This window comes from Ochlerotatus camptorhynchus, unplaced genomic scaffold (genome assembly GCF_037179485.1).
Source record: "Ochlerotatus camptorhynchus isolate MF236.1 unplaced genomic scaffold, CSIRO-AGI_Acam_v1.1 ptg000046l, whole genome shotgun sequence".
Lineage (NCBI taxonomy): Eukaryota > Metazoa > Arthropoda > Insecta > Diptera > Culicidae > Ochlerotatus > Ochlerotatus camptorhynchus.
In genome coordinates, this window is record NW_027040537.1 from 1,223,350 (window position 1) to 1,235,189 (window position 11,840).

An 11,840-nucleotide genomic window follows, 5' to 3' on the forward strand; every position below is an offset into this window, starting at 1 on the left:
ATTTCAGAGCAATCGAAGCGTTTCAACGAGCAGTAGCAGCGACGGTAGTGACGACTCCAGCGATTCCGACTCCAGTAGCGACGAGAATGCGGACGACAGTAAAGATCAGAGTCAGGAATCGCGAATACCTGAGGGAAACAGCTCTACTCCACTGTCTACATCTACACCGGCAAAGTCATCTCCGGCTACATCTACGCCGGTATCGATGATGCCTCCGGCAAGTGCAGTCCCAGATGCAGACGTTGGTTCATCTTCCGACAACGAACTTCCTGCACTGGTCAACGCAGCAATCATGCGAGTTGCCGAGAGTGGATCCGACAACGAGAGCATCCGGGGTCCGTCGTCTGCCATCCCACAGTACACTTCCAGTCTGCTGCGAGAGTTCGTTGCCAAGACGGCAATGCTCGGCAGCGTAGGAAACTCATCTGAGGCAGCATCGACGACGGGTCAGACGGAGGCCCACCACAAAATTAAGACTGAATCTCCGATGGCAACTGGTCCGGTAGCATCTGCCAGTAGCACCGGGAACGTAAACGGGGTGCCTTCGAAGACTGAATCAACGGCACCAATCGTGCCGATCAAGCGACGAGGCCGACCACCGAAGACGGTCATCAACCCGGCAGCAGTAACAGCTACGACCGCAAAAGCGAACACGCCCACGGTCAGTGAATCTCCGGACTCGGGAATACTGTCGACGCACAGTTCAACCGGTTCGCCCAAAACGGACAAGAAGGCTTCGGCGGCTGCAAGTCAAAAGCGACGAACGGAACCGGAGCCCAGCGGTAGCGGAATGAGCAGTAAAAACGCAGCCGCTCCCACCCTCACCAAGTACACCCTATCCAGTTTGGATCGCAATACCTACGCTACGGAAAGGGTACTGTATCCTCCGAGGGGCAAAAAGAAGACTGGCCGACCTCCTAAGGAGAAACAACCGCAACAGGTGGTGCCACCACCTGCGGAAGACAATCTGGATCCTCTGTGGAAAAAAATCGACATCAGCAAAAAATTCCACGAACCGAGGTTGAGTGGCTACAAAAGCGACGGCGGACATTCGACGATCTGCTGCAGCAAACGGCTGGCATCGCAGAGTGGCTACATCAGTGACTACGGCGGAAGCAGTCATCGGAGAAATCGGCTCTCCGGGTACAAATCCGACTGTAGCACAAAATCTCGAAAAAGTTGCGGTTACAAGAGTGACTACAGCGTCAAGGCGAAGAGCTGCGGCTACCGAAGTGACTGCAGTACCCGCCATCGGAAGCAGGTCCGACGGAAACGGCGCAAGAAGCTGGCTCCGAACAACAACAACCTGAACAACAAAAACTTCAATCAAAGCAGCAAGTCTTCAAGCGTTAGCGAGCAAGACATCCTACAGTTGGCAGGTCTTACGCTTGGAAGCACCAGCGAGGAGAGTAGCAGCAGCCAAGAATCCCTATCATCGATCAACACCACAACTCCCTTCAACAAAGCCCTTCGTATCTCCCAGGATCCATTCACCACCGCCACTGCCGCCACCGCCACCAACAAAAGCACCATTCCATCTCTGATCACCTCGAAGAACCGTGTCAACCCACTGCTTCCGATCAACAACTTCCGGGGAATCTTCTCGTCCGTCAGTAAGTTCGGCAACCAAGACACTTTCGGTTCCAGCATCGGCCCGAAGAACTCGTTCGCCGCCTTCCTGAGAAACAACCGCAATAAAGACAATGGTAAAGTTACGGTCAGGAAACTCCCACTCTCCAAAGCGAACGTGATCAGGAACTCCGAAGAGTGCAGCAAGCGGTTCCAACGATCCACCAGCCAAGATCTACTGATTCGAATCACGAATGCCGACATCCCAAAGCCTTCCCCGGCGAAATCCGTGTGCTCCAAGCGCAGTCGAAGGAAGAGCTGCCACAGCGATAAACTGGACAGCGTGTCGGTGAAGAGCTGCGGAACGATTCGCCAGCGACGGATGAGTACGATGAGCCGATGCAGTAGCAGGTCAGCCGGTTCGAGGCACCCGTGGAGAAAGAAAAAACGAAAGCGACTCAGGTCCAGCTCCGTGGCAGGAAAGGCATCGACCGACATCAAGCTGGGACTGGAGATCGAACGGTTAAGTGAATCGTTCGGGACTCAGTGTCGGATCAATGCAAAAGATGGAGTGCTGGGAATCGGGGCGGCTGCGCTGGCGGGAGCCGCTGCGAAGAATCAACCGAAGGGACGCTCTATGAAGAAGCGAAAGGCTTCGGAACACGTTGAATCACCTTCCACGACTACCGCAGGCACCAAGCGGCGGAACAAGAAATCCATCCCAACGCAAAGTCCCGATGATCATAAGCTTCCGCTGAAGAAGCGTCATTATCTGCTCAGTGAGCAGACGGCCAAGGGAAGCGATAGCGGAGCGGAGAGAGATGATACCAGGAGTCATACTGTGATCAATCCGTGTGCCACGGTCGGTGGACGCGTGCACAATGCAGCTGCTGCGTCCACCTCATCTACGTCCGCTTCGGTAACTACCGTTAAGGATCCGACCAAGGCAGTAACGCCGAAGAAGCGACACCTGCTAAAATCCCCGGAACCCGTAGTCCCGGAGGAGATCGTTCAGATAAAGTCTAGCGATTCACCACTGACGTTAGATGTGAAGAGTACGGATAGCACTACGACCGAAGCTACCGGTAGTCACAAGAAGCACGATGCAATCACCCGCAAAAAGAACCGGTTGGAAGGTCTGGTCTCGAAAATCCAACCGACCGCCACGGTTACGGCTATCCTAGCGGACAACAACATTCTGGCAGCAGCGAGCCATCGCTCAACACCACCCACCCGTCCATCTGTGATCCAGACTTCTACTACCGCTGCGACTGCTTCTACTTCGTCCTCCACGGTGGCAAATATCCCTCCCCCAGGAATTTTCGAACCAACGGTTGATCTGGAACTTGCCATCCCCACTTCCATTCCTTCGCTGATAGCTAAGGTAGAACTGTTGGACTCGCCTCGGCTCAAGGATGACATTGCCAAGCTAGAGGGTGAAGACGCTTCCAAGAAAAATTCGGAAAAGGTTATCGAGACACTTCTCACCAAGACGGGAGCACATCTGTTGTTGAAAAAGAAGCGAAAGAAACCCAATCGAACGGGTTTCCCCTCCGTAAAACGGAAGAAGAAGAAGCTGTTCGAAAAGGAACCTTCCGAGGAGGAAAACAAACCGGAAGTGGGTCCGGAGTTGTTCGACTCATCCAACCTAACGAAGCATGTTCCATCGGAAGTGGAGAAGACGGTATCCAAGCAAGTTCCCCAGAAGGAGGTATCTGCGAAGAATTGTGATCGGGTGCCAAAGGAGGGTGAACCGACGGACAGTTTTATCGAGAGGAATACCAGGCCACGGCTGTCGGTGGTTAGCTTGGAACGACTACAGGGCAAAATACCGATGAGTGGACGGGAGGTCACAAGTCCAACGACTCCTCCGGCAACCGGTGCAGGAAGGGGTAGGAAAGCGGCGATTGCGGTCGTCACTGCTCAGCCTCCCGAAGCCCCACCTCCAGCGACGTCATCCGAACGAAGGCAACTACGAGAGAAGTCCAAGGATAAGAGTGAACCTGAGAAAAAGGAAGAACCGAAGAAGAAGGAAGAACCGAAGACGAAAGAGAAGAAATTCCGACAAGAACCACTACTATCGGTTAAGATCAGTCGAAAGGAAGTTATGGAGAAGATTGTCAAGAGCAAGGAGAAGCATTCGGAGCCGGAACCTCTTGCGAATGTTCCTAAACCGATTGAGAAGTTAGCTAAGCATATATTGGATAAGGAGAACAAGAAGCAAGTGGCCCCACCGGTGAAGAAGGGCAAAGTTCTTGCCGAGGAGAACGCTCCGTCCATTCCTACACCAGCTCCTACGCCCACCGCACTTCCCATTCGGAGAACCCGTAGCAGTTCGATCGCACTGGATCCTGCTGAGCTGGCCAAAAAGACTGCCACTCAGGAAAGTGAAATCGTTCTGAAGAATGCCGTCATTAAGTTGCAACCCTGTATGATCTCTAACGAGGACTCCGATTCCCTGGATTCCATGCCGCTATTGAAGCGCCTTCATTCCCGATCCGTATCTCGGCAGCAACAATCTGCCACCCCGGACGCAGCACTAATAATGTCCCCGAAAACTCCAACCCGATCGAGAGGACGTCCCAGAACGGCATCGCCTACGCCAGCTACAAAAACGACTTCAATTCCGGTTACTCCGACTCTCTCCGAACAATTGAACAAACTACGCCGTTCTCGGATGAGCGTTGTCGATACTACGAAACGTCCCGTAGAACCTGAACCCCCGACAACTCCACGAACTAAGGAAACCCGTTCGGCAGCGGCCAGGAAATCCTTCTCCAAGGATACAGCCGTCATCGACCAACCGCCGCAGAAACCTCCACCGAAGCAGCAGTACGACATTCCACCGGTGAAGATCATCATCTCGAAGAAAGATCAGAAGGCTGTGGCTACGGCGGTTGCTGTTGAGAGAAAGTTGTTGAAAGAGAAAAGTCCCGTGCCGGCGTTCATCGAGGAAATGTCCAAAGATAGGACAAGGTGTCGCAGTTCCAGCCGAATCGATGCCGTGGTCGATAAGATCCGCAAGGAGCAACAGAAGAGCGTGGAAGAACCGGTTGCTTTAGCTCCACTTCCTCCCCCACCTCCACCTCCTCCTCCGCTGAAGATGAAGCGAGGAAAGAGCGACGAACTGAAGCTGGACGTTGAGAAGCCAACCAAGAAGCAGAAGAAGAATGACTCGATTGCAATTGCTCAGGAAGTTGTCGTTCCGCTGGTTCCGGTGGATGTCCAGCAATACGAGATGCGAGAATCCGTGACGCAACTTGCCAGCATACAACCGGCATCGTTGACGGAGTATTTGGAACATGATCCTTTGCCGGCGGAGGAAGGTCCTGCGGATTACTTCCGTGACGAGACTCCTTCGCCTCCGGTGGATGGCAAGAACAAGAAAGTCCCCCGGAAGAAGTATATTACGGCAGGTTTGTTTTCCGATTGCTACAAAGACGATGGCAAGACTGTCGGTCGAAATGGTCCCAAGGTTCAACCGGAATCATTGCTACCACCGCCGGCGTACTGTGAGCGATTCCTACGACGAACGCAACGCGACTACCAGCTTCCGTACGACTTGTGGTGGCTGCACGAGAATGGCAAGCTGACGGCCAGGCATGCGATCGCCAGCTGGAATTATCGAAAGATTCGTACTAATGTGTACTACGACGTGAAGCCGAATCCGTCCACGGATCATCCGCAGTGTAACTGCAAGCCGGATAGCGGCTGCCAGGATGACTGTCTCAATCGGCTGGTGTACGTAGAATGCAGTCCGGAGAACTGTCCGTGTGGAGAACGATGCAAGAATACGAAGATCCAACGGCACGAGTATGCCGCGGGGTTGGAACGGTTCATGACCGAGCAAAAGGGCTGGGGAATTCGGCCCAAGGAGGGCGTTAAGAAGGGATTGTTCATCATGGAATATCTGGGTGAGGTCGTGACGGAGAAGGAGTTTAAGGAACGCATGCGGACGATCTATCTGAACGATACGCATCACTATTGTCTGAACCTGACGGGAGGATTGGTGATCGACGGCCATCGAATGGGAAGCGATTGTAGATTCGTGAATCACTCCTGCGCGCCAAATTGCGAAATGCAGAAGTGGTCTGTGAATGGGTTGTTTAGGATGGCACTGTTCGCATCCCGGGATATTCCAGCGAACGAGGAGTTAACGTACGACTACAACTTTTCGCTGTTCAATCCGACGGAAGGTCAACCGTGCAAGTGTGGTTCGGAGCAGTGTCGCGGGGTAATCGGTGGCAAGTCCCAGCGGGTGAAACCTCTTCCGGCTGCATCGGAGGGGAAGAAACAGGAAACTGCTACCGATGCGTCGAACACTGCAGCTGCACCGACGGATCACAGTCCCCGTACAGCGGCCCGGTCCCGAAAGCGACAGGCAAAGAAGAACGCTCCGTTGACACAGCTGAATGGTCAACCGCTGCCGAACTTTGTACCGCCGACGGTGAAGGAGCGAGGCTTGATCGTAGAACATCACTGTTTCTTGATGCGGAATCTCAACAAAATACGGAAACTGAAGGAACGTTCACCGGAGCTTACGTCTGCGGCAAATGCGGCAAGTCCAGCCCCGGGAGCGAGTGCTCCACAGGCGGCTGGGGCGGGTGGGAAACCTTCGCTTGCTTCACAGATATCGGCACTGCGTTGCCCGAGGAACATCCGCACGCGTGGACTGGCATTCGTCGAGGATGATCCTGAGCTGGAAAAGGTCGCCCGGATTGCTGTGGCCCTAAAGGAGATTTGCATCGAGATTGCCAGCTTGAAAGGTGAGTTGTGAATGGGATTGATTCCAGGACAGGTGGTTGAGAATATGTTCATTTTTGTTTTGCAGATGAACGAGGTCATTTCTACCTGAACCGGTTGGCGCTTCCATCGAAGAAGAAGGTCCCTCTGTACTACGAGCGGATTCCTCGGCCGATTGACCTGGCGCACATCCAGGGTAACATCGAACAGGGAACGTACAAACAACCGAAGGCTTTCGAAGACGATCTGCTGATCATGTTGAGCAATGCGGTCAAGTACTACGGGATCAGTTCCCCCGAAGGCGTTGCTTCCGAGAAGCTAAAGGAGCACTACTACATCTGCAAGCAGCGTCAGGTGGACAGGTTGATCGCGTACGTCGGTGAACAGAACGAACTGCTGCGAGGGTTCATTCCAAAGACGGAACCGGAACCGGTAGTGCCAATCAAGGGACGCGGAAAGTTTAAGAAGCAGGAACAAGCGGAGGACATCATCCGGTGCATCTGTGGACTGTTCAAAGACGAAGGGCTGATGATTCAGTGTTCAAAGTGTCTGGTTTGGCAGCATATCGAATGTACCAAGGCGGATCCTGCGGTGGACAACTATCTGTGCGAGAAATGCCAACCGCGGAAGGTGAACTATGAGATTCCATTGAACGAGTTCACCGAGGAAGGCTATCAGTATTACATTTCGTTGATGAGAGGTAACCTGCAAATTCGACAGACGGATACGGTTTATGTGCTGAGGGACATTCCGATGTCACCGGATCCGAAAAACCCGGATGGACCGCCGCGGAAGCACACGTATGACACGATCGGCAAGGTGGACTACGCCGAGTGCGACATCTTTCGGGTGGAGAGTCTGTGGAAGGATAAGGAAGGTCGACGGTTTGTCTACGGGCATCATTATCTGAGGCCGCACGAGACGTACCACGAACCAACACGGCGCTTCTACCCGAACGAGGTTATGCGTGTGCCGCTGTACGAGGTGATACCGATCGAGCTGGTTATGGAGCGATGCTGGGTGTTGGATCCGACGACCTTCTGCAAAGGACGTCCGGTGGACAGTTCCGAACCGCACGTGTACATTTGCGAACTGAGGGTGGACAAGAGCGCACGATTGTTCTCCAAGATATCGCGACATGCGCATCCGGTTTGCATGAAATCCTATGCGTTCCACAAATTTGAGCAGAAGCTGAAGATCGCCAAGACCTTTGCGGTTGGTATTGTGTGTTGGGTCTCTCGGATCCGTCTGTATTAATCCAATAATTTTCAACAATTTTAGCCTCACGATCTGGGATCGCTAGCGCATCTGCTCGCCGCCAAGGATAACCGCAAGAAGGGTAAGAAGGAAGACTCTGCTTCCTCTACATCCGTAACGCCCACCGTAGCTGCCAAGAAGATGACCCCGATCATTCAACTGCTACCGCCTCCACCGAAGGTAAGTTCTCATTCCTCAAAGCTTTTCGCGCTCATACATCACTCGCTTTCGTCTCACAAAACACACTCACAAGCCGGTCACATGTGTTGGTGCTTTTATAAAAAAGGGGAAACAAACACACACTGTCACAACAATCAATGCGTCTCATCACTCTTTTCATTCGCAATCGCAGCAAGCTTTAAAAATCACTGCATCAGCTTAGTACTCATGTTCATGAAATGGCACTCATCATAGCAAGCGTTCGTCTCCCGTTACTCTATTTGTGATAACAGTGTCTTAGCCATCAATGTTCTTTCTCCTTCTTCTTTTTCTGTTTTTGTATGGTAAAAACAAATGTTGTGTACAAATACAAAGACTGACAGCAACAACCCCGAAGGAGCTCTAGTCCTACCTTCAACCGAGGTAATTGAAAGCTCCTCTTACCAAGAAGCCCCGATCCAAAAAAAAAAGGCATTGACTTTGCTTCCGTGGCCATGGCTAACCTAAAATCTTTTCCCCTTTACTTCCGCCTACTCTTAGACCCTCGCCGAAAAGCGCAACCGCCTGGAGGTAGTCCTCGGACGCCTGATGATCAAACTGAACTCCAACCCGGCGGCACTGCCCCCGGTGGACATCAGCTACCTGTTGACCGGCCGCGGAGCCCGACTACGACGCACCATTGCCAACGCCACGCCCGTTCCGATTATTTGAGAGTGGGTTAAGAAGCGCAAAAAGCGCCGCAAATGGAAACGGTGTTACGATTGAATGGCGAAGGTGGCGCCACCATCGTCATCGTCGTCGTCGTCGCCTGCGATTTATGCAATTATCATCATCATCATTATATATCATTTTTGCAAACGAAAAAAAATCATCATTATTATTATTATTGTACATAGCAACCAACTTCGATACATACGAGTTTCCTTTTTAAGGTTATGTTTGTATATCATCCATTGAATGCACTTCGCGCTAAGTTATTTAATTTATTTATGCAACACACATTCGAAGAAGGTTTTGTTTAGAACAAACGGGCGTTGTTTTTTTTTTTTGTTTACGATTTCCTCTCATGTTTCCTGTTTTGAAATCATTTTCTTTTGCTTGTTTTTTTTTCTTCTTGCAATTGTTTCACTAGTTAATGTCGTTGTAATGACACAGCAGATTAAGGGATTTCTGTTTCAATCAAAGCATGCAAAATGTAGCAAAAACACAAACAACACGGCAATTGAAAAACGGCACACTCATTCAATCAGTTTAGAACAGAAGAAAGTACATAAGTATTAATCCAACTGCATCTCTAGGCAATTTTCCTTCAATAAGTAATAAAGTAAAGCAAATAAATTGAAGATAAGCATGGATGAACGAAAAAGTGAGCGAGATATTAGTGTAGAACAAGTATAACATAATAGTTTTGAATGCAAAACACAATGGACTGACAGTTAATGATAGGGTTTAACAAAAAAAACGGATGAATTAATATATTTGGACAGAGCAAAAAAGAAGAAAGAAAGAAAACTAGGCATAAGTGAAATGCAACTTTTTTTACGTCTTGAAAGCTATATTAGAATTTTAAATTTACTAGCAGAACTGTACTACTATTCAATAAAGTTTAAAGTAGAACGAGAGAGATTGTGGAATGTATGGAAAATATAGGAAGGAAAATCCGGACACTCATACCTTCACTGACAGTACATAAACAACACTGAGCACACTCACATACAGACAAGCAGATCGATTATCGAAAAGATAGAGAACTTTAACTAAATCCCTTTAAGGTGGTGTAGAGAATTGAAATTAAAAGAAAACTAATTTGAACCACCGGTGAGTTCTACCTTTATCCGAAAAACCTTATTACGCTTATAACGGATGTCACTTCACGGTGAAAACTTGTCACTTGTCGTTACGGTGAATCGATTTCCATTTGAATTGTACGGCAATCACGGCTCTTATTCTGATTTGTCTTAACTCTTTCCGTTTTTCAAATGCTGACCCCTTGGGAGGTGTGTTATGTTTGAATTGAAAAAAAGTGAAAACCTACCTAACTACGAGTATAACTTAACTGACGTGCTAGATCACGTATGATCTGATGATTTGATCTCAGATAGGTGTCTCTGAACCTTTCCAGGATGAATACTCTCCGTTCTTCTAACGTCTGAATTCCAGCCAGGAGGTGATCTCAGAAGTTCTTATTCGTGGGGGACTGTTTAGGACCATTCTAAGGATCTTGTTCTGGATCCTTTGGAGTTTAAGGTGATGGCATTTGGCACAACACAACGGGAAGGATGATTTGTTTGTAAACAGCAAGCTAATTTTTCAGGGATAGAGTAGACCTCCTGTTGATGAGTGGATACAGTGATCTTATCAAGATGTTTCTGTCTAGAGCCAACGTAGCAGAGGAGTGCGAATCGCATAGGAAACGGAAGCTGCACGATAGGAAGCTAAACAAACTACGACACGAGTCTCAACGGAGACGGACGACACACCGAACGAGTGAGCAGATCCCATCCACCATCACCAGCACGCCGAGGGTTCACTGCATTGATGGGTTGGTTGTTAACCGATCGACGACCGCATTCACGGAAGAACAATTGACAAATCTCAACAAGGGGCTAGGATACGCCGTTACAACCAAGCCAGAACTGGAGCAGATCATCATTGACATAGAGACAGCGATTACCAAGACACTTTCAACATCATCACAGAATACGGTCAGCACTATCACATCGAACATAATCAAGAACGGACAGGAACAAAGTCGTAGATTAACAACGGACCGTATAGACAGCTTCAAGTAGACCCCTTGCAGAACATAGTTAAAGCGCGTGGAGAAAGCACTGAAGGAGTGCAAATCAATATTAGGAGATGGAGCAGGTCGTTTACGGGAATCCAATCCCATTCTACCCAGGATCAAAAGTCTCCCCAAAGTATGTTCAAATGAAAATGCCTTAATTTGCATTGTGAAAAACCCGTATTCTGATGTAAACAAGCGGTTTGGTTGACTTTTCCTCTCGAAATCGCCTGGTACCCTCTACATTGGTGGTGCACTGAAAAAGCCTATACATAAGTTTAAAACTTTATCCCATAAATGTTCATGTAAAATTCAAAACCATTGCAGTTAAAGTTCACGCGTTGACCATTTTTGGCAGTGGCGTAGCCCTATCCTCAATCTACCTGTTCAACAACTCTCAAAACGTAAACAAGTAACTCAATGTTGGTTCCAATGAATACAAATCTATGAAGAAGAACCCTTAGCATTTCGAAAATTATTTGAATGTAAACATGACCCTAAATAACGTTTTAAAAGTTGTTGAACAGGTAACAAGTGAGATTACGCGACGCCACTGATTTTTGATAAGGTCAATTTATGGTTCGCGTTTATGCGGATAGGCAAAAGTAAGGCAGGTGGTGTTCATTTGAAGCTCTAATAACTTTTCGGGGTTAACTCGGATTCACATCCGGTCGTCATCAAAACGTTCCCAATATTCCAAAGGTAATACATTTTGTACACGAATAAAATCAGCCAACTAAAGCTCCACCTAGAGCCTCGAATTTGAAAGTGGCTCGTTCCCCCATACATTTTGTCGATTTTTCCCATACAAACTTTTAGTTTTAATTTCGAGTCTACTAAATTTACTTGAAATTTAAAAATTCAATTTGAGCTCAAATCGACCTCAGAATAAAAGTTTTTCAAGAAAATCGTTACAAGAGATAATTTGCCAAGTATTTTGAAGCAGATTTCCATCCACTACAGTCGCTATATTTACAGTCTGGCGGGGAGAATTTCGGGATCCAATTGAGCTTGTCAAATAGCGGAACCAATCGAACACCAGCAGCATTCGAAGATTCGAAGCTCGCCTAAGCAAAACAAAGCCAGAAGTGGCTTGGGGAAAGTATTCCTTATTCCATGATGCTTAAAAATTTGCATTCGGTTGACAAGGAATGAACTATCTTAGTTAAGTTTATAAAATCATATCAGCACAGTTGCCACTAAACAGTTGTGCTGACCAGTGCTGTTAATTCTCAAAATCAATTGAACATTTTCGATGAAAATGAGAAAAGCAGCTATCCGCTATCAAAGGGGACCTCCTTCGAATGGGTGATATCAGTTGCTTAGT

The 11,840-nt window shown here is 48.7% G+C and overlaps 1 protein-coding gene across 2 annotated transcripts in view; it reads left to right on the forward strand.

Annotated features, from left to right (window-relative positions):
* ash1 (histone-lysine N-methyltransferase ash1) overlaps positions 1-9,540 on the forward strand; it is a 44,468-nt gene extending 34,928 nt beyond the window's left edge. The window contains exons 4-8 of one of the 2 annotated variants that reach the window (XM_065238978.1): positions 8-6,335; positions 6,401-7,527; positions 7,594-7,749; positions 8,104-8,151; positions 8,269-9,540. In XM_065238978.1, coding sequence (XP_065095050.1) covers positions 8-6,335; positions 6,401-7,527; positions 7,594-7,749; positions 8,104-8,151; positions 8,269-8,439 — 7,830 coding nt within the window. In that variant the 3' untranslated portion in view covers positions 8,440-9,540. The remainder of the gene's footprint in view (positions 1-7; positions 6,336-6,400; positions 7,528-7,593; positions 7,750-8,103; positions 8,152-8,268) is intronic. The other variant, XM_065238979.1, reaches the window with a different exon arrangement.
* The last annotated feature ends 2,300 nt before the right edge of the window (positions 9,541-11,840 follow it).